The 23,094-nt window shown below is 49.1% G+C and overlaps 2 protein-coding genes across 2 annotated transcripts; one reads left to right on the top strand and one right to left on the bottom strand.

Moving 5' to 3' along the window:
- The first annotated feature begins 137 nt into the window (after positions 1-137).
- timm9 (translocase of inner mitochondrial membrane 9 homolog) lies at positions 138-1,650 on the top strand. The gene is made up of 5 exons (XM_080012222.1): positions 138-163; positions 310-403; positions 911-965; positions 1,043-1,138; positions 1,213-1,650. Exons 3-5 carry the CDS (start codon positions 927-929, stop codon positions 1,345-1,347), a joined length of 270 nt encoding a protein of 89 aa, XP_079868348.1. The 5' UTR covers positions 138-163; positions 310-403; positions 911-926; the 3' UTR covers positions 1,348-1,650.
- A 131-nt stretch (positions 1,651-1,781) lies between these two features.
- arid4a (AT-rich interactive domain 4A) lies at positions 1,782-22,791 on the bottom strand. The gene is made up of 26 exons (XM_080012699.1): positions 22,635-22,791; positions 21,915-21,962; positions 21,002-21,112; positions 19,059-19,124; positions 18,850-18,940; positions 18,427-18,506; positions 18,080-18,174; positions 17,044-17,161; positions 16,831-16,910; positions 16,202-16,278; positions 14,881-15,074; positions 14,650-14,722; positions 13,485-13,579; positions 12,985-13,082; positions 12,637-12,844; positions 12,353-12,520; positions 12,282-12,310; positions 11,899-12,063; positions 9,984-10,068; positions 8,173-8,380; positions 7,480-7,542; positions 5,191-7,290; positions 4,862-4,966; positions 3,103-3,288; positions 2,240-2,386; positions 1,782-2,161 (listed from the first exon to the last, which is right to left on the bottom strand). The coding sequence occupies exons 2-26, from the start codon at positions 21,918-21,920 to the stop codon at positions 2,073-2,075; spliced, it is 4,737 nt and encodes a 1,578-aa protein (XP_079868825.1). The 5' UTR covers positions 21,921-21,962; positions 22,635-22,791; the 3' UTR covers positions 1,782-2,072.
- Positions 22,792-23,094: the final 303 nt, after the last annotated feature.

Raw genomic sequence — 23,094 nt, 5'->3', positions numbered from 1 at the left:
AATAGTTATAATTAACATAACATACATTATTATTCATAATATATATATTATTATTGTTATTTTATATAAAAATCGGTCATCATTTCCGATCAGTTGACAATAAACGAAGTGGAACCAATGTTCAGTGCTTCGGTCCACCGGAAAAGCTACGCAGCTGCACACGGTGCGTTTCCTGTTTTATGTCGCAACCTTCGTGTGTTTACAAATCCACCAAATGGATTAAAAGCAGAATCTATTTCCGAGACGTTGCGCGTGCCTTTTTAATGCACGTTATTCTTTATTTTTCTAACACTCATTTATTCGTTCCAGATTCTGTCGAAGCTTAAATTCCTCCATTATTTGCGGCATCTGCGCTCGTGTCCTTCGGAGACCCCGCTGCTTCCATCCAATCTGCCTGGAACAGGTTTGCAAAATGTCTCTATTGTTACTGCTCCGATTCTTCTTCTGCCCCTTTCACCTTTTAGGCCTTAAGATACTCCAAAGTCGAAAACACTCGTCACTCTCGGCGTGGCATGATATTCTATGGGTCACGTGCATGTGCGTGGCAAAATGCCCCTCTAGAAAATGTCTAAAAATCCAACCTATTCACATTTTTCCACAAAAACTCATTCAACTCCGTACATAAGTAACATCACTAGACTTAAATATATATTGCCGCCGTGACCGAAACCCAACAGGAGGTCAGCCTTATTTGATTAAAGGTGCCATTTTCGTGACTTTTAATGCTTCGTACTTTTGGGAACTCCTGGGCAATTATTTGGGTCCCACCAACACTTGCACGTGGACGACCTGGTCACCGCTGCTTGCAGCTTAAATGATGGATTTATTTTCCTTTGGTCAAACAGATGTAGTTTGACAGTACAATGAACGGAGGCTGTAGCGCTTTAACTTGACTCAAACCTTTCTCCAGAAACCTCCTGTGGAGCATGGCAGCCCAGATGGCCGAGACAGACCAGATCAAGCAGGTACCTCTGACGTCGCTCCGTGTCAACATGATGCTCTGCAGCTTCTCACCGTTCTCCCCTTCTGCTCTTCCCTCCAGTTCAAGGAGTTCCTGGGCACGTACAACAAGCTGACTGAGAACTGCTTCATGGACTGTGTGAAGGACTTCACCAGCCGGGAGGTGAAGCCCGAGGAGGTACGGAGCTGCTGCTTTTAGATCTGCCGTTTTCGGGTGAATTCCTCCTTAACGCCTGTCCCCTCCTCCTGCAGACCAGCTGCTCAGAGAACTGCCTCCAGAAGTATCTGAAGATGACCCAGAGGATCTCCATGCGCTTCCAGGAGTATCACATCCAGCAGAACGAGGCCCTGGCGGCCAAGGCCGGTCTACTGGTCCAGCCCCGCTAGAACCAGCACCCTGACCTCTGGGTCTGACCGGTCCCGGAGTCTGGATCTTGCGCTGACCCGAGGGACCGTGCTGCTCCTCCAGACGTCAACTCAACCCAGAGACACCTGGGCTAAAACTCACTCTGATGGGCCACAAACTGCTGCCCTGGGAAACAAGAGCTTCCTATTGGTCGATCCAGATCCCTCCTTCCCGTGTGCGCATGCCCACACACAGATCAGATTATTCCGGTTGTCAATATAGTTCCATTGAGATGTCTTGAAGCTTATTTGTGATGTTTTGTTAAATAAAAAGTCTCAAACCTCTTAGGTTCTCCTCTTGTCAGTCTGCAGTACCTATCAAGTATGTAGCGGAAGGAGTTTGAGTTGCCAACGCATCCATATTTAAAAACTTTATTAGAAACCAAGAGAGCTCTTCTTATTTTACATAGATACGCTTTAGTGACAGTTAATCGTTCATAACCTTTCTTCTATTTACACGTCTCTCTCCAGTTCGCTACCAAAACATAGAAAAACAGAAAAGTCCACAATACAAAGTGGTTGTTAAAAAATTATAGAAATCATTCTTTACAGTGTGTAAAATACATGAGATTCTCTGTACAAAACAAGTCTGAGAGGAAGGAGACGAATAAATAGATTCAACACCAAAAAAAACACCTTCCTCTTCATCCAATCAGCTGTCGCCGAGGAGACGAGTGGGCGGGGCCTTGAGCATCGTGGGCGTAGCATCACCTGCACTCCACCGCCACGGTGCTCTGAGTGGGACTCATTCCGGTGTCGGAGGAGGCGGAGGAACTGGAAGCTGTGGTGTGGGACACTGGGGGGGGGGAGACAGGGTGTTGATCCAAAGCACCAGACAGTGCGACAGCTTCTGCCCTGATTCTCTGCTGCGTACCTTCCCTCTCCTTCTTCTTGAGCCTCTTCCTGCGGCGGTCGATCGACGCCACCTCCGACTTGAGGCTCAGGTAGTACTTCCTGATCTCCTGCAGCTTCTCCTGCAGGAAGGAGACGCGCTCGCTGCTGGACATCCTGTCCAGCTCACCTGGGGGAGGAGGGGGGGGGGGGATTAAACAATGTCTCCTCCCTTTATCTACTGATGAGATTTCTAAATCTATTGGGAGGGATGGTGAAAAAAGGTGAGAGCAATGTGTGAGCAGGGGGAGCCAGGCAACTTTAAATCTAAGCCTTTTATTGCCGACATCTAGTTATTTTCATAACACTAAACCAGATTAGAAAGAAGGAAAATGAGCTGGAGAACATAGAGCTTTGCAGATGGGCGATTCCTCTGAGACAAATCACAGGCTAAAGGTACAAATATTTAATTTTATTGACTATTAAGATCGTTTACACTCTAGGATTTATTCATACAAACTAGTTCCAGACTTAGTTTGAGTGTTCTCATTCATACGACCAAAATAAACCAACAACAAAAGCTACTGAACTTTGAAAGTGTCTGAGTCACGTTCTTGGGGGAAGCTCCGTGAAGCGGTGCGTTGTGGCGAAGCCGTCGGCCGCTCTCGCCTGCGACTCCCCGACCAACGTCTGTTAAAACCAGACGTTCATCTGGCCGTGACAACACGAAAAACGAACGGAAAAAACTTCCGTAGGTTTCAGTCTCTGCTTGAAACTTGTAATTATGTCAGACGACCAATCAGGGATCAGGAGGAACACGCTGGTTTTATCCAATGTGCCGGCGGGGGCTTTGTGGGCATGTCAGTAACAGTGTGTGTGGGGGTGTGTGTGTGTGTGTGTACGTACTGAGCTGGACGCTCCAGGTGTAGCTCCTCTGGGAGCCAAAGGGCTCCCTGCCCTGCGTGGGGGGGGACGACAGACCGGGCGAGCGTCCCGCTTTGGCTCCTCTGGACAGAGCGGCTTTGACCGGGGTGGAGAGGCTGGACGGAGCAGGAGGAGGAACCGGGAGGTCCTCGCTGTCGCTGCTGTGGCCTGCAACCACACAGTCAGAGATCAATCAATACCCGTTGTCTACCGGCTGCGCCGACCTCCACAGGTGCAGCATTGAGAACATCCTCCCTGGCTGCGCTGCCGCTGACAGCAAGCCCGCCAGCTCCCTCTGCGCAAGGCATGTACCACGCAACGTGCCTGAGGAAAGCGCTGTAAAATCATAAAGGACCGCGGCCACCCAGGACATGGAGTGTCCACGCTACGGCCGTCTGGTGGACGCCACCGGAGCATTCGGACACAGAAGACCAGACTCAAACAGTTTTTACCCCCAGGTCGTCAGGCTGCTGAGCCAGCAACACTAAGCCACTGATGGTATGGATGACACACGAACAATTCTACATCTGCTTTGATCACTTACATTTATTGTAAATCACCCAGTCTACTGTACGTATTCCACTTTATATTATAATATTTATATACTTATTGTCCAGTCACTCTCCCGCTACAACCATCAGAATACATATTATTAAGTGTATATATTTTTTTAAAATTATGTATATTGTTTGCTATTCTTGCCATATTTTCGCTAGTTTTGCTGCCATTTTCTAATTCTTTGTAACATTCAATGCCTCCTACATTGTGATCCCTTGCCCGGTCACAAGAATTTCTCCGTTCATAATGACCCTGTGTTACACTGTGCATCAGATCAGAAAACTCTTTGACTGCCAGGGTACCGTGTTCCACCACCAGGGGGCAGTGTACCCGGGACCGAAGGTCCGGGATCCATTGAACCTGAGGCCATATGTTGTGGACAGAATCTGATCTGAAGAAGAGAGGAGCGGAGCTGTCTAGCGCCAACCGGTGGTGAGCTGGGTCGGATGGGGTTGGGGGGGCGGGACTGGTGGAGGACCCGATCCGGAGTGACTCCAACTGCTACCTCTGGGGGGCGCTGCTGCCACATCCTGAAGGACGCCGAAGACGTGGGTCGGTTCAAAGCAGCTGCTCGAGGTGCGGCCAGCCACTGCCTGAGTGCGATCAGAGGCCACGGCTCTCAGCTTGTCCCCTCTGCTGCCCCTAGTGGAGCAGTTTAGCAAGCTCAGGGTCGTACTCACAGTGAGGGTCAGAGGGAGCGAGGGATGGACAGACAGACAGCGCCCACGTCAACCACTGCTCCTCCTTCGAGAGGAGGAGCCGGTTGAGGTGGTCCATCTGATCAGGACCCCCGCACCTGAGGTGCACTGACTGGGAGAAGCCTCCGGACGGATTCTACCTCCGTTTCTATGGGAACGTCTGGGATTGCCCCATGAAAAGAGGCTGCTGGCTGCTCTGCTGAGATGCTTCATCCTGTTTGGGCCTCGTATCTTCAGATAAAGAATCAGACTGGAGCTGTACAATTCTACACAATGCGCACTGAAATATTAATTAATTATTATTCCAAAACGGTCGTTGTGGTTTGATATCAAACCATGGTTAACCACGGTTGGATTCCGAAGCAGAAGATGTGGAGGTTGTTTTCATTGCATATGCAGATAAGAAGTGAGGTCCATAAAGTACACAGTAGCATAACAAAGTATACAGTATATAGATCAAAGTACACAGAGTATGCAGGGTGTACCTGTGCCATTGCGGTCCGTCTGTCCGGCCGCGCTGGGTCGTTTCTGGCTGCGTTTCTGCCGCTTGGCAGATGGACTCACATTCCCTTCCATCAAGCGCTTCTGACCTGAGGGGTCAAAGGTCAGTCAGTGCCCACACGGTGTTCAAAACCAGCTAGTTAACCCCTCTGACCTGGTTATCCTTATTATGTTATATAGTACTTATTATAGGTAGTTGTTATAAAAGTAGTCTAGATATGATGTTATACTTTACACCTGATAGTTCACTGGGGTTCTTGAACACAAGGTTTAGAATCTAGAAGCAGAAAATCCTTGGTGTGTGTGTGTGTACCTCTGTCCTGTGCAGCAGTGCTGGAGTGCGACCCCTGACTCGTTTGGTGCCCCTCAGACTCCAGCTCTCCGTCTGCCGTGGGACTCTTCTCCTCCTGAGGGGTGGTGAGGGGGGGTGGGGTTGGGGGATGTGGCTGTGGGGGGATGAGGGAGGAGGAGGTGGGGGGGTGCTGAGGGGTTTGCTCTCCTTTAGGGGGGGACTTCTCCTTCTCATCTGGCTCATCCAGGTCAACCTCATGGCACACCAGCGCCTCAGGGCCCATCTGAGGCATCAGCTCCTCCACGTTGGGGGCCTGCTGTTGCGCCTGCTGCTGCAGCTGCACCATGGAGACCTGCTGCTGCGGCTGCGCCGTGGGGACCTCCTGTTGAAGCTGTGCTGTAGGGACCTGCTGCTGCGCCGTGGGGACCTCCTGTTGAAGCTGTGCTATAGGGGCCTGCTGCTGCGCCGTGGGGACCTGCTGCTGCGGCGTGGGACCCTGCTGCTGCGGCTGTGGCGTGGGACCCTGCTGCTGCGGCTGCGGCGTGGGACCCTGCTGCTGCGGCGTGGGACCCTGCTGCTGCGGCGTGGGACCCTGCTGCTGGGCCGGCTGGTGCGCCGTCGGGACCTGCTGCTGGGCCGGCTGATGCAGTTGCGCCGCGGGGACCTGCTGATTCAGCTGCGCTGTGGGGACCCGCTGTTGCTGCTGGGCCTGCAACGCAGGGGCCTGCTGCTGGGCGTGCAACGCAGGGGCCTGCTGCTGGGCGTGCAACGCAGGGGCCTGCTGCTGGGCGTGCAACGCAGGGGCCTGCTGCTGGGCGTGCAACGCAGGGGCCTGCTGCTGGGCGTGCAACGCAGGGGCCTGCTGATGCGGCTGCAACGCAGGGGCCTGCTGATGCGGCTGCAACGCAGGGGCCTGCTGATGCGGCTGCAACGCAGGGGCCTGCTGATGCGGCTGCAGCGCAGGGGCCTGCTGATGCGGCTGCAACGCAGGGGCCTGCTGATGCGGCTGCAACGCAGGGGCCTGCTGATGCGGCTGCAGCGCAGGGGCCTGCTGATGCGGCTGCAGCGCAGGGGCCTGCTGATGCGGCTGCAGCGCAGGGGCCTGCTGATGCGGCTGCAACGCAGGGGCCTGCTGATTCAGCCCTGCCACAGGGGCCTGCTGCTGGCCCTGCAACACAGGGGCCTGCTGCTGGCCCTGCAATGCAGGGGCCTGCTGATGCAGCTGCGCCACAGGGACCTGCTGCTGGCCCTGAAATTCAGGGGCCTGTTGATGCAGCTGTGCCGTGTGGCCCTGCTCATATAACCGTCTCATGGGGACCTCGTCCTGGGCCTGCTGATGCAGCTGTGCCGCAGGGATCGCTCTCTCTGTGGTGGGCATATTTTCTGCCTCCATGCAGCTCTGTGCTTCTAGAGGGGGGGGCTGCACCGCAGGTGGAGCCTCCTGCTCTCCAGCTGCCCCCTCGACAGTGTCCCCCAGAGCCTTTGTCTTGTGTGATTGGATCAGCCAGTCACCCCCTCTTCTTCCCAGGGGGGAGGCAGCTTTGGGGGGGCTCACAGTTAACCTCTTCTTATCAGCGCCAGGTTGCTGGGCAGACTTCCGTTTGGCCACGCAGCCCCCCTCCTCTGGAGCAGAGTCTGTGTCTGAGTCTGTGGCGGAAGGTTCTGGAGGGCAGCGCTGGGCAGGCAGGCAGTGCAGGACAACCATGGGCTCCTCCTGCCGCTTCCGAACACTGCGAGGGGGGGAGGGTGAGAATCTGGGCTCATCACCGGGCTCCTTCAGGTGTGACCTCCGACCTTTTGGCCTGGGGGGCGACAGGGCAGAGGACTCAGAGACGGCAGCCATCTTGTTGCGATGGGGAGATGTGGCGATTCCTGGCTCCTCCCCCTTCTCTGGGTCTCTCTTCTCTGATTGGAGGAGTGTGTTCGCCTGCTCCTGAGACACACTGGGACACGGAGCTGTGGCGGGATAATGAGCTGTTGCCATAGTGACGGACAAGTTGGAGGCAAGGATGTCAGGACTCTTTATGTCCTCCTCCTGCTGCTGCTGCTGCTGCTGCTCCTCCTCCTCGTGGGGGGCAGCGTCCTCTGATTCACTTTCATCCGACGAGTTCCCAGAATCCTCTGGGAGAGAGAGAAAAGAGTTGGTCTTCAGCGTAAAGTATCTTCTGAGTAGTGTTACCAAACAGACTGTTATTTTTGCTCATTAGAAGATAATGATTGGCACAAAGCAGATACATTTATGTCAAACAGCAGGGAACAGGAGGTGACCCTGACTTCCTGTTGACGCTGGACGTTCTGCTGTGTTCTCACCGTTGGATGGACGGTCCGAGTCGTACATGCCCGACGTCCTCCTGGTGCGGCACCTGGGAGTGTCTGAGGGGAAGGGGGTACCAGCTGTTACGTCAATCATGTCGACACCAAAATATTAAAAGTAAATATATCAAAGCACATATGGAGCAGAGAGAACACGCTGAGTTGAGAACAGAACAGTTGAGTGTGAGGCTGGAATGGAGGAAGAGGTTCAAGTAACACATTTAGCAGCTGAAGAAAGGAACATTAGACCAGTAGGAGGCATCAACGCTGAGCATTAACGCATTCACTGGGAGGCCTGTACTGTACTGCTGGTAGTAGTTAGTCACTGGGAGGCCTGGACTGTACTGGTTGTGGTAGTTACTGGTTGTGGTAGTTAGTCACTGGGAGGTCTGTACTGTACTGTACTGGTGGTGGTAGTTAGTCACTGGGAGGCCTGTAGGGTACTGGTGGTGGTAGTCACTGGGAGGCCTTTAGGGTACTGGTGGTGGTAGTCACTGGGAGGTCTGTAGGGTACTGGTGGTGGTAATGTGGGATGGATGGCCACTCCAGAGGTCTGGATGGACCAAGCAGGCATTAACGGTTCCTTGGATGGTTCACTTGGATTTTCTATGGCGTTTCGTTTGACTTCATTTCTCAGGCCGGGAACCTGCAGCGAGGATGTTTTTACAGCTGATAATCTCAAAGTCTTACTCTCTCCATTGGCGACTGTTGGGGACGTTTCTGTCCGAGCACTCTTGCTGCCCGAGTAGCTTTCGTTACTGGGAGTTTTGGAGACACTGCGACTGGCCGTGCTGGTTGGAGGCGTTCGAAGCTGAGGACGACCTCGCCTCCCTGATCCCTGCTTCCCTGCAGACTTCTCCTCCTCCTTATCCCCCTCTCCTCCATCATTCTCTTTGTTCTGGAACAAGGAGAGAGAAAACAAGGTCACCAACCATCATCTGGAGATCATACTCCAAACATTAGCTGTGTATGGTAAAATAGACACATGTCACTAAGTGAGTCTACAGTGAAGGTCACCAACCAGCTAGTTAGATGGTAGAAACCAGCGAAATAAATGTACATGAGCTCCAGCGAGACCAGGACTTGGGGTCAGACAAACCAAGAGAGTTGTGACACAGTTGTGTGGCATCACAGGATCTCTGTCCTGCTTCGCCACTCCTCCTCCACGCCACAAACACTGGAGCTTCCAAATGTCTTTCCATCTCCTCAACCCAAATCTGACGCATCTCTACAGATCATAACATCTGATTCTGCCTCTATCCAGACCTGCCAACCAGCTCAGGTTCCCAGGAAAATATTGTGAGTACCACAACAGTGTAAAAGGAAGTCTCTGTGGTGTTTGAGTTGGAGCAGCTAAGTGACTCCATCAGTTATTCACAGCGTAGCCATTTCGTTACGAGGCTCATCCCATCGTATGCGAGCTACGACAGCTAACTATATACAGTATACACATTCATGTCATCCGGATATATCCCTTGAAATACATCATCTAGCAAAGTTACAGTAACCAACTAGAGATGCACGGATTGAAATTCTCTTGGCAGATTCAGATTCCTGATTTTTTTTTTTTTTTTTTTAAGTCTGACCTGCTGATTCCCATTTTCCGGTTTTCGGCCGATTTCGATTTTTATTCAGTTGTGTGTTCATAATAAAACCATGACTATTAAATAACTTTTACATTGTGGTCTGATCATTTTGAGTTTATATCTGATCTGAGAAATCAAATGTTCTTATCATTTGGTCTCATTGAGTTTATCTGCTGTACATCACGTGATCTGATGACGCTCACGTGATAGGACAGCTGCAACTACAGAATACTGCTGCAATTTTCAGTCACAATAGTGAGTTTGCTGACTTTGACAGTGTTTATGATTGTTCATTATTCACTATGGAACAATAATAGAACATGAAACTGTCACTGAGTTCCAATAAAATACAACATGGAACGGTCACAGAGTTTGAGTATAATGCAACCTGGAACTGGACACAACATATAACTAACATGGAAATGTCCAGTTCAAACTTCAAATGAAAGTCTCTTTCACTATTAACTGCAAATATAGCTTTCTATTATATTTACATGGTGCTTGTCATTTCATTGCAAGTTGAAGTACCATTGAAGTACCTCCAAACAGCAACATTTCCTTGTTCCGCTCTTTTTTGTGCGTCAACTACGCAACTACGTTATATTACGTAGGTATCGGGTTTGAGCATCAGAGCATTTTACCAGTACAGTAAATGAGCACAGGATGGGGCGTGTACATTTGACAGACACCGAATCAGATATAACTGACACTGATAGGCCGGTTACGTTCATTGTTTTGCATTGATTGTTTTCCGTAATTAAATTTCAATAATATATATTTCTTGGCATAGTCTCACCTGGTACCTGTGAATTTTGACCAACAATTGCGTGGTTGGTCACAAAATGTGTGCAAGGTAGGCAGGTCTGCTGTACCTCTACAGGTCACACCATCTCATTCTGACTGTACATCCCTCACCTTGACTTTCTTCCGGGGGCGTTTCTTGGTTCCTCCTTTATCGACGGGCCAGATGATGCGATCCGCTTTCACCCATTCATCATACCTGCACGGAAACAACCACTTATCACCATGGTAACCATTGCCACTTGAAGACAACACTGTCATTCCACACTCAGCTGCAGAGTGGAACTGTGTGTGCCCGTCTAAATTTCAATCTGGCTGTTCGTCACCAACCTACGGGTCACACTGAGATTCATTAAGTCGTGGGTTGTCTTGAAGAGGAATTAACTGTGTGTTTGTTGTATTGACATGTTGGACTAATGACTGGAGAAAATGGCAGTGATAGAGAAAACCTATGCAACAAAAGAAAAAAAGAAATATGCCACAGCAACCTAAACAGAAAGAAGGAAAGATAAAGAGCTTAAACTTTATATTTAACTAAAATTAATGGAACTATATAAAAACTAATTGAAACTAAAGAAACCCAGTTGAAAAATGGTTTAAACTCTTTGTGTCCTCATCCTTTTCCCAAGTGTCTGCATCCCCTCGTCGGGCGCATTCCAAGGGGCCGTGGGTTGGCTTACTCGCTGCGCCTTTCCCAGCCGGGATCCCTGGACGGCCACCGGCTTTACAGCGCCCCTCCGCCCGACCACCCCGCTTCCAGGGGCCGCAGACTGTTACTAGCTGCACCTTCCTCGAAATACGATTTGGTTATTGAAGAATGTGATTAACGGTTCCCAAAGGCTCTTATAATATACGCAGTATTTTTTATAATACATTTTTTTTTCCCTGCCTTTACAACTAATCGACTGGTCTACATTTATACTTCAGCTTAACCCTCAGGGAAATGAGTCGTTAGGAATGTCCCTTAAAATAACCTCCTCCAGCATCGCCATGTTTATTCATTTTGTGTCAATATAGAAGTTCTTAAGGATTATCTTCTGGGCTCTGCCAGGGATGATTCAGCCCTGACCTGCATTCTAGTGGATATACTTTTTAATCCTCCAGGTACATGCAAAGTACGCAGGCAAGTATGTGGACAATGCCACAATGCATACGCGCTTGTATACACGTATGCATTGTTAAAAAGAGTATATAAAGCCCTTAAAATTGTCAAAACTCTAAATTTAAATCCTATAACCACATTCTGAACTGCTTTGGGAATATCTCGAACTATGATCCTCACTCTCCAAACTAAAGCTAGGGCACCATTACGTGAATTTCAAAGCCGATTTGACAACAATTTGAGATCAGGCAAAGTCGTATTAGTCCGGGGTAGTACAGGGTGATTCAAGGTAGTACAGGGTGGTACAGGGTGCTTACAGGGTAGCTGCGCTGTAAACCGTAGCGGTCATTGATATGCGCGTGTGTGAGAGAAAGACTCAAATCTGTCTCCGTGCGATCCCAATCTTCCAGGTTACGAATACAATTCAATCAAACACGTTTGATTTTAATCGGGCGAGTCTTTCCAAAATCCTTCGGATGTCCAAGCTTCACATCGCAACGGGAACTTTAAACGGCCAACGAGATTGTGCATCTGTATGATGGCGAGCCAAAGAAAGCAGGAAGGGGGCGGGCGTGGACTTCTGAAACGGAGGAGTGGCTCACGAGTCTGATTAGTGTAGAAAGTCAGCCCTGCAGGCTTGCTGCACAAACAACAACAGCAGCGAGTTGTAAGGCAGCCATGTTTGTTTTGGCGTCAAAGTATTTTGCCTCTACCTCGCCAAAACACGTCTGTCTGTTCTCAGTCATTAGGTTTGTGCGCGGAGGAGCCTTAAAAATCTTTAAATGTTGTTCAATGTGCTACGCGCAATCTAGTCGTCATCGTCGTCCGCGACAAAAAAAATAAAAAATAAATATATATATTTTTTTTTTAAAAGATCAAAACCCAGTAAGGCCCCCGGCCCCCGGCAGTACTGGCCCTGCTCCTGACCTGACGTTCCAGCCGTAGTAGTGCACCAGGTAGAGCAGCACCCCGTCGTCTGTCTCCGTCTTCTTGATGCTGGCTTCGTAGATCTTCTGGCTCTTCCCTCGTCCGTACTTGACCCGGACCTTGGTCCCCATCAGGGAGTCTCCCTCCTCATCCTCCTCCTCCCCTCTGAGAGAGAGAGATTTGATGAAAATCCCCAAGTAATTATGATTATGTAAAAAAAAACAAAAAAACGTCAAGCAATGACATTTACGGTAATGTTCAGGTTTGTTTGGTGTCCACGTGCCGTCATATCTAGATCATTCATATCTCTGGAGAAGAGAATATTCTTGATGTCAGTCCAAAACTAACTTAAATGTAATTATTAAACGTACTTGTATCCTAACCTCTCTCTCCTCTCTCCATCCCCCCCCTCCTCCTCCTCTTCTTCTTCTTCTTCTTCCTCCTCCTCCTCCTCTTCCTCCTCCTCTTCAGAGTCCTCCAGGCGCAGCAGACTCCTCCTCTTCTGCTCCTCCTCGCTCGTCTCCTCTCCTCCTCTGCCCAACTTCTGTCTCTCCATCCTGCAGGAGAAGCTCTCCCTCACGTCTGGTCTGGCCTGCAGCCCCCCCCCACGCCTCCTCCCCTGCTGGGGGAAAGAGAGAGAGAGAGCGAGAGAGAGGGAGCGAGAGAGAGACCCAAGCATTAACATTCTGACCCGGGACAGGTTTGGGGGGGGGGGGGGGGGGGGGGTGTCTGACTCACCCTGGGGGAGGAGTGGCTCTTCACTTCCCTCTCGTTCTCTGACTCCACCTCCACAGCAGGCTCCGCCTTGATTTGAGCGCAGTCCTGAGGCTCCTCCCCCACATCCCTCTGTTTGGCGGGCGGGAGCGGTGGGCGAGGGTTGTTGTGGTGGATGGTTCTGAAGGTTATGGAGGCCGAGCGGCAGTACTCCTCAAAGCCATACAGGTACCTGACACACAGTCATGTTTAATATCCACACTGGCATCTTTATGCATCCACAGTATCATTCTGTCGACAGGGCTCTACGTGGCGCTGTCGACAGGGCTCTACGTGCTTCTGTTGATGGGTTCTACTCTGTGTTCCACTTACTTCTTGTAGGCTGTCTTGACGTTGTAGGACGCAGCAGAGTTCAGGATGGGGATTCCCAGATCCATGTAGACCTGCTTCCAGACGGTACCACTGTCAATCTGCAGAGACAGAAAGGTGCAGACCAGCTTTAGGAACCTGTGTACGAATATCGCCATCGCTGACTGCGACGGCTGAATTCAGCCGCCTGCTGATTTGTTCGTGTTGAGTCTTAAATTCCTTCGGATGTGAGACTTCATGACGATAACACCGCTTCTTGTAAACAAACTAAACCTGTTTCTTGCGTATTAAAACTAAAAGTTTGTTTTCATAGAGGTTTTACATGAAAATGGTTTTTAAATGTGTCCACAGTAGCGTGGACATTGGCCTATATCTCACAGCACTAAATGTGAATTAAAAAGAAGAAATTCTTGGCATCAGAGTATTGTTATAATATGGTGAGGAAAATATTGCGATACTATGCTGTATCAATTATTTCCCCCCAGACAGACAGGTGTACTCACCTTGTCGCAGCCGCCCAGCTGGTAGACCAGCCTGAACAGCTTGAAGAGGTTGAGATCTTTGTAGCCCAGGACTGGAGGCTTGTTGATGGGAGTTCCTGTCAGATATATGAACCAGTGTGACTTCACTATGTTCTATTCCAGTGTTTCCCATACATTCGTCTATTTGTGGCAGCACACTGCAATATCACCATTGAGCACCACATGTTGATTTTCTATTTTTTTGCACTTTTTAAAATGGGTAAAATCTTATTTGACGGTAGAGCCGTGCGCAGCGCATTGATTGCCCCTCTTATCTTAAAAATAAGGAACCAGGAGTCTCTCTCTCCCTCCCTCCAGTCCGGTGTGGAGCTGCTCTCTCACTGGGTGATCAAGCGTGACATACCTGTTGACATACCAAACATCGCGTTGGGTTGGGTACCCAAACCCAGTACCACTATGGAACCAGTTCCTAGACGGTCGGTATCTACCAGATGGTATCAAAACACAGATTTTGGTGCCATGCCAGAGATGTCGACTGACTTATCCACCCTCCGGTGCTCCGAAACCAAACGTGTCTTCACTTAACATTATGGTTTGAGCACGGCGTTTGAAATCCTTTGTATGAGGCTTTCCTCTCCCGTGCGACTCAAGCCAATCAGCAGATGCACTTGTCAACATCACGTTATGGTCACTTTGCCAATCCGATAAAAGAAGCGGGTCGTAAAAGTTTCCACTATCAATAACGTCCGGTCCATACAAAATGTCAGGTATTTGTTAACATGTGAAAAAGTATACGAAAAATAATCAAGGAAAAATGGGTTTAGTTCATAAAAAACGCCAAAAAAAGTCTAAAAGGTTTTTTTTTTATATATAAAGAATAAAAGAAAAGCCCCCAATCTATTCATCTGTAATTCTGATCATGCATTAAAGCCCTTGAAAATAATATGATGATTATCAAAAACACAAGCAGGTTTCGAATCCTATGAGGGAACGATCTGTTGCCGGTTCAAAAATATTTTTTCTTTTAATGTCAGGGTTTCATCACTGTATGGGAGTAGGAATAACTTATAAAGTTTCACCAGGAGCTTTTAAATATTTTAATAGCAGACTGACGCATCAGTGCCTCTGCTTCCCGGTTTGGGACTTGGCTCTCCCAGCATGCACCTCTCCAGTATGATCTACTCACCTCGGTCCTCCATGAACTTATAGAGCTGCTGCAGAAAGTGATCTCGTTCTTCTGGGTCCGCCTCCTCCTCCACCTGAGAGACAGACACATTAAGCTCACAGCGCTGCCTTCTACAGACGCTCCTAAGCACCTCTCCCCCACGGGAAGCGGCACTTCTCCCACAGGAAGCAGCATCTCTCCCACGCAGGAAGCAGCACCAGTTCCAAACGGGAAGCAGCATTACTAGCTTACTTCATCCTTGATGCTCCTTCGCTTGGTCTTCTCCTCCTCCTCCTCCTCTTCCTCCTCCTCCTCCTCCTCGCCCTCCTCCTCCTCCTGCTCCTCCTCCTCTCCACTGGAGGAGGAGTCCAGGATCTGGCTCATGTCCATCTTCCACAGCTCTGGGACGTGACGACTCCTGAGGAACGCCAGCGCCGTCTCGAACCCTGGAGGAAAAAAGAAAGCAATAAACACAAATGGAACACAGCTCTCCGTGCCCCGTTCCTCCAAATAAAACAAGTTAAAACAGTGTGGGGGGCAGGGCACCACACACAGACTCCACCCAAGATTATTTTCTGTGCATAACGCATGGAGAGGGGTGATCGGGGAGAGAGTCACGGAGAAAGTGTCCCTGTTACGCACGGTTTCCTTCCATACAGTCAACTCACTTGTTTGGTTCTTTAAGGAGACGTTAAATAAAATAACCTACATCATAAAATAAAAACACACCCTCCTGGTGCTGGTCGTGGGCTCGCACTTCGCTTGCGTGCCCATCCCCTGTGCCGCCGGAGAGGGAGACAGGTGGGCAAAATGTGTGGCAACCGCCCCATCTCCGCGCGACTCCCTCAAATACATTGCTTTGGAATATATTTAAATGTAATGACTTTTTGTACACTTTTAATAAGAAGTGCTGCGTGGTTTACTACAGCCTCATGTAACCGCACACAGAAGAAGATGAAGACGATGAAGATATTACCCGCAACCGGTGATTGGCTGAGTCACGTTTTTATTCTTTTATTTTGCTCATTTAAATGACCTGTAAAGTGCAATTCAAAGCTTGCGCGAATAGGAACTGGTATTCAGTGTCGCCGTTTTAACCTTGCCTGGTGCATTTGTCCCCGTCTGGAGAAATCCACCAAAACAAGAAATAAATCACCATGAAGTCTGTTTCCAGCTCATTCTGAAACGGGCTCTCCCTCTTTGGTTGGGTTCAGATTTTGGAGGAACAAGGCGGCGGTGCAGAGAGCACTCAGACACACACACCCCAACTTTCATGTTATGGGTTTAGTCTAACCCTAATATCTAACCCAAATATTACCTAAAAAGAGAAAACATTACGACACCATGAACTGAAGGTCAATGCGACAGGAAGTTACTGACAAATGCTTCACTTATTCAACGCTATAGACCAGAAATATTGTAGAACATTAGAACTACCACTGGAATATTTTTGGATATATCATTAGAATATCATTATGGTGAGTTTTTTGTCTGGTTCAAAGCATCGAGGACAGAGTTCTCTACATCGATGGTTTATGCTGCAGCACATGTGACAGGACATGTGACCGCGTACCTCTCCTGCAGCTGAACTCCGGCTTGGCGAAGGTGTCGGTGTTCAGAACCACGAGATCCTTCCTCTGCACCGTTGAGCTGGAGGGCAAGAGCGAGACAGGGAGGGAGGGAGACAGATTGAGTTTTTAAAACACTTTTATTTAACACAGGTGGTATTTACTGACTCCAGTGGCACCAGAACAAACAACTGGAAGACGATTCAACGAACAAAGCACTAAATAAACAAATAGCAATAATGATATAGTAATTATAATACTAATAAAAATAAAAATTCAGAGAAGGACTAATGAACATACTGATCTGAACACCTCGCTCAGTTGATTTTGTCTGAGCTGATGTGTTTTTTTATTTTATTCATCCAGCTCAAATTACAATCTAGTAAACTGATCCAGCTGAATGCTGTGTGTTGGGTAGATTTGACTCAAATTCTTGCCATCTTGTTCATTAGACAATAACAGTGTGGAAGTCTCTGGTACACAGCGTGAAGACTCAACCCTGCCACCTAGTGTTTCAGTGGAAGACACACACACACACACACACACACACACACACACACACACACACACACACACACACACACACACACACACACACACACACACACACACACACACACACTCTCTAACTCACAACTTGGCGTCCCAGAAAGATCTGACCAGACACTGATCCTTCTTCACCATCACCTCATCTGAACAGCTGGGAGACACCACCTGAGAGACAGACAGGGCATAGCCAGACAGGTCACTGAGAGACAGACAGGTCAGAGACACCACCAGAGAGACAGACAGGGCTGACACACTCTGCTGATTGTGTGTGTGTGTGTGTGTGTGTGTGTGTGTATACCAGCACTAGGTGGCGCTCCGTCTGGACGCAGCAGATCTTGCCGTGCAGCTCGTCCTTCATCCTCCTCCGGTCGTCTTCATCTTCCTCGCTGGAGGAAGACTTGTTCTCCTCGTCAGCGCTGTAGAGGAACAGGAAGTTAGGGACAGGAAGTTAATCCTGATTAGAATAATTTCCATTTGGGGTTGGAGTAGTGGTGCAAGACCTAATCTCTGAACTAATCTTTTAAAGGACTCGGTCAATCTGTTATTATTATTATTATATATGTAATAACCTGGAGCCCACCAGGGGCTTCCTGGCTACAAGCGCCAAAGAGCCTCTGTTCAATTAATCAACTGGAAAAATATTGTTTTTATTGCAGCGATGCTCCGTCCCTACAGCCAGACCTCCTGCAGCAGACATGCACAGCAGAGTGCGCTCCTCCTTGTTTCCCTCTGAGGCTCGCCGGGAAGTTCCTTATATGGAGAAAAGGGGTTGGGATGGGCTGGCTAAGATTTTAACAGTACAACTACTCCTACTTCTTCCATCCGGTACTTTCACCGTCCTCTTATCAGTTTTTAATATAAAAAAATAAAAATAAGAATTAAGAGTCAACACAAAATGAACACATTAATTGTAGCTAACTCTGTGTGGGTGGGGACCCATGGGTGCTTCGGGGCTCGAGCCCCCACAGAGAACCCAAAGGAAACATGCAGAGGGAGACGGAGACAGAGGGGCAAACTGGCACCCACCATCAGAAACATGCACAGGGAGTCGGAGATCCACCCCCCTCTCTGCTCGGAGAGAGGGGGGTGGATCTCTATAAATACTACGCTCTTTAAAAATGTTGCCCCGGGGGCCGTTTAATACCGGGTCTCCGTACCCATGCCCAGAGATGGGCGTGGTTTATGCTAATTAGCAGTGGTGAGCAAGCCACATGTTGCTGCGGGTCTGAGCTGAAAAGTGAGTGGAGTTGTGAAATGTTGTGATCCTGGCAAACAAAGTAGGCGTTACTCCATGGTTACCATGGTAACCTGCATGTTGTCAGATAGAAACTCACAGCGCCTGAGAGGAGCGACGACCCCGACTCGACTTCTTCCCGATCACCGGAGTTCCGAAGTGCTCCGGGTGGGTGAGGGGCAGCTGGTCCAGGGTCTGAGGATCAATAAGCATATCATCAAGCACTCTGCTAACCAGTATCCCTTTAACTAGTTGCCCTCCACTAACTAGTGTCCCTTTAACTAGTAGCCATGTGCTAACTAGAAGTCCTGTGCTAAGTAGAAGCCCTGTGCTAAGTAGAAGCCCTCTGGTAACTAGTAGCCTTCTGCTATCTAGTAGTCATCTATCTCGTAGCCATCTGCTAATCTGCTAACTAGTAGTCCAGCATGCAACAGTGCAGTGTCTCACCTCACTCTCTGCGAAGTGTCTCTCACCCTTCAGACACAGGGATGTGCGACGCAGCGTCTTCTCGTCTCCGTCGTCAAACACTGAAAAACCACGACAGAGAAAACAATGCAATATCGCTCAGAACTATCAGAATTGTTTTTTTCTCCTAACTGTTTAAGCTTGACTCCGTGTATGAAAAACATTTTCAAGGTTTTCATCTTTTTGTTCCCTGTCTAAAGATCAGATGCCTTAATGAGCCGACGCTCTTTTCACAAGCCATTTCTAGAATCAGTGTTTTGTCACATTATCAATCCACAGGATATCACAGCCAGCGTAATGCTCTCATTTTCTTCATGTTCATCCATGAGTAGTACTACTACTCCTGCACTAGTACTGCACTGCTACTGCAGTAGTACTGCAGCACCAGTCCGTGCTGCTACTCACCCACGGTGTAGAGGCTGGCGTCGGTCAGTTTACCGATCACTGCTTCACCGGATGGACCCTCATTGGTCCGGACCTCCACCGTTGAGCCCACCTAGGGAATAGAACCACCAACCCTAAAGTTAGTGCCTCGCTCTAAGGAATACAGCCCGCCAACACAATGTGTTTGTGCCTTGCTCTAAGTAATAGAACCCGCAACCCTGCAGTCTCACCCTCAGTTGACCTTTGACCTGGTCATCCTGAACCACCTGGGACGTCGTCTCTCCCTTCAGCGTCACCTGAACACACAAGCAGAACCTTCAGCGGAGTTTCCATTATCCCCTGTTTATTGAGCTCAAAAACAATTTTATATATATATATATATATATATATATATATATATATATATATGTGTGAGGCCTTAAAAAAATGACCTCATGAAGGCATGTCGATTTATCATATTTTTTTAATGAATATTCAAAATTAAACATGTCTTGTCAGTTAACACCATTTAAGAATAAATACAATTACGAAAATAACTACTTGAAAGCAAATAATTTCCGTTCGTGGAAATTTGATCAAATCAAAAAATAAATAAATGTGGAAAGAGGGTCTGATTAAATAATAGTTATTTGACAACACTTGTGATTGGTTAGAGGTGAAAGGTCAGCTTTAGATCATCCAAACTGATTTGCTTTCTGTTGATCAACAGACCTGCGGAATTACTTTCAAAATGATCGGGTCCGTTTTATTTAGACAGAGGGAAAAAAAAATATATATATATATATATATATATAGTGATTTTTGTTTTATCGCCCTAATTCAAACTGTGCTTAGTGGAACGGGCTAGGGTTAGGTACCGAGAGCCGGCATTTAACGGGCGTTGGGCGTGCTGTTCAAGGTATGGAATGGAGAAATAAAGAAAAATAAAATTATATTTATTGTGACTATGTAACCAGTTTCTAACTTGCAATAAGATGAAGATGTTCATCTAAGAAGCATTTTTGGTATTATCAGAAGGACATCTCCCTCACTCCCACTTTATCAATGGGGATAAGGAGAAACGTGTGAGGGGGGGCAGGGCCGGCTCCCTCCACCCGGCTCTGAGTGACAAGGGCAAGGCAAACGCAAATGACGCACCACCGCCCCCTCTCCATGTGTAATGCGCAGAAAATAAAGCAATGTTCATTCTGCCCTTCATCTGTTTTAGTTTATCTTAAAAAGATATATAAAAAAGGGAACTGATAAGAGTACAGTTAAAGTACCAGATCGATAAACAGTACCAGTAACAGCAGAGGTACCATTACAATTTTAGAGACACCCCGGTAGACTGTAAAACACTGTTTTTACTTGTTTTATTTGGAGGAACGGGTCACAGTGTTCCAGTTACACACAAATATATTTATGATTCCTCACTGAAATGTTTTCTCTGTTAATTTTATAAGCTTATATCTGTTTTATCCTGTTCTTGTAATGCACACTGACTGACAACAAAACAAATAAAACAAAAACACTGCTCCACTCGTCGACTGACGGGTTTCGACTGATGATTCCACTCGTCCACTTTCAGGGAGCAGCTCTAGTAAGAATCTGATCCAACTGAGGCTCCTGATGGAGAAGGTCGGAGGTCAACGGTCTGGATGGTCAGGGACGCAGGGAGGAGCCTCATCCCAGGGAGGAGCCTCATCCAAATCTGACTGGCGGAGGAGGACTGTCTGTCTGCATGCCCGCACGGCTGACCGCTCCTTGGGAGTCAGTACTGAGCAGACAGACAGGCGTAGCCCTAGAGATGGCGGTGCTAACAGCATGTAGCTTCTGTATATCAGGAACAGTCGTTGAGCGGGAGAAGAGAACGGGGATGGAACAACACTGACTGGGCTCAGATGGACGTCTCCTCCGGGGTCAGGGCGATGATGAGCTGTGCCTCAGCACCATCTTCAAACAGAACGTCGCTACGGTAACCAGGTTTTGTTCCTGAACGATCAGATTATCGCCAACGAGTTTTTAATACGTTAAATAAATCAACGTGTGGAGAGCAGCGTGTGTTTCTACTGTTTAATCGAATCGTTCATTTCACTCCGGGTCACATGATGTCCCCGGCTGGTCAACACGGGACTGCAGCCAGTTATCTCGTGCCACAGGTCATCTCAGTAGAAACACTGAGGCAGCACCTTACCTTAACTTTGACCAGACGTTTCACCGTCTTGATCTTGGCCTCGCAGAATGCTCCTCGGTACTTGGCGCTGACGTCCGTCCCCACAGTCAGGTAGGCCGGCTCGTCCACAGCCTGCACAAAACCATCACACTGGAGTATATGTACTGTACTTCTCATAATCTATCTATCTATAAATTGTGGGTACGGTTACAATCCGCATTGATTCCCAGAACAAACGACTGCAGTCATCACAGATATCGAATTGAACTCCAATCGCCAGTGATGGAACCATGACACCCGGGTAGACGCGCACATTTTGTTGGCGTGTCAAGAGACAGGGATATCCGTGTATCATTCCATCATTTCATAACGCATTTAGAATCCAAAATAAAACTCGGCAGTTGTCGATTTGTTTCTCACGCATGAATGACCATGAAATGTTGTTGTGTGTGGGGACTGGGCAGAACCCCCATGCTCCCCACTGGGTTCGGAGACACCCCAGAACCGTCCCACACCGGCCTCCGAACCAGAGGAGTGTGGGAGGGGAGCCTGCTCAGTGGCCAAACCCCCGGCAGCATGGGCATGGAAACCCCAAGCTGATCTGTACTGGTTTTCTCCCAAATCACAGGCGGAAAGTGACACACCCCTTTTCCGGCATGTCCTTGACGTCGAACGTGACACACCAGAAAATAAAATAGAAAAGGCATGATCGTTCACTGCGGGAAAGGAGTCAAACGCCTATTGTAGTGGGTTTCCCGCGTTTAAAAATCTGCATATACACACCAATTTTGGTGTGAAATTGTACTATTATTATTATCACTTGCTCCTAAATCTAGGGAATAAGGTTGAATCATCTGGACATTGTGGGCGGCGCCTAGTTCAGCTTCATGTGGTTCTACTGCAGCTGACTGGACCGGTTCCCCAGTTCACTCACCTTCATCTTTCAGGCTGGTTGAGGGCGTCCAGCTCCAAGGGGTAGAAGCTGAAAGACAACCAGGTGGAGGTCAGTTAGTCAGACATACAGATAATCAGGTACTTAAGACCACACCAAACGGAAAGGGGTAAACATGGATCCTGTGTGAATACAGCCTGCTGTTAACCAGTCCTCACTCTGGTTAACCAGTCTTCACTCTGATTAACCAGTCCTCATTCTAGTTAACCAGTCCGAACTCTGGTAAGCAATATGGTTAACCAGTCTTAACTGTGGCAGCTCGTCCCCTCCCCACCCAGCAGCTGCTTCCCGCTCTGCTCTCCTTCAGGTCGCCATGTCAGAGCGGCTAGCTCCTAGCTAACAGGCTAACAAGCTAGCAGTCACCGAGCAGAACCGCACGACGTGCCTGGCTCCCCGCAAAGACACGGCTCTTCGCCGGGAACAAAGTGGGGGCAGAGTGTTCGGGGGGGGATTAGCTGGATGTAGCAGCTAGCTGGCTAGCAGGCTAGGCTGCTTCGGACCGTGTGGCGCTTTAAAGAGGCTGAAACGCGGCGCTGGAGCCGGAGGGTCAGCCAGCCCGGATCCCCGGCCCGGGTGACCCTGCTCGGCTCCAACGGGAGGAGAGGCCGCTGCTCGGGGGGTCGTTCTTTAAGATGGGAACCACAAAAGGCGCAAACAGAGAGAAAACAAGCCGTAAAAGGAGCCAGCACAACGGCACTTTACCACTCTGCGAACCGGGAAGCCGCTCCTCTCTCCTGCGGCACTCCGCTCCTCTGTCCGGCGGCACTCCGCTCCTCTGTCCGGCGGCTCCGGGACGCGGAACCGAGAAAAGTCCGTTTTACGGTGTTTTGTTCAGGAATGTGGAGCTCCGACCCGCTGCTCCGAGCCAGACCGAACACGGAGCTGCTGAGCGCCGATTTGCTGCTGTGGCGGCGGGGGGGCGGGTCGAGCGCTGCGATTGGCCGAGCAGATCCGTATTCTGGTTGGATACCGCGCGGCTCCCTGCCGCAATTGGCCGATACGAACACGGCGCCGTGACGAAAGCGAAGCCTGTGGCAGCAGAGCAGCCAATCGGAGCCGCTCCCCACGAGGCCGCGCTCCCATTAGCTACCGCGACTTCCGGTGTCTCTGCGTGGGGGGGGGGGGTCCGCGCCGCTGTTCAGTAACGCTCCAAAAGCAGCGC

This window comes from Zeus faber (assembly GCF_960531495.2).
Source record: "Zeus faber genome assembly, chromosome: 13".
Lineage (NCBI taxonomy): Eukaryota > Metazoa > Chordata > Actinopteri > Zeiformes > Zeidae > Zeus > Zeus faber.
The sequence above is the reverse complement of the archived record's forward strand: the minus strand, read 5'-3'. Positions and strand labels throughout refer to the sequence as shown.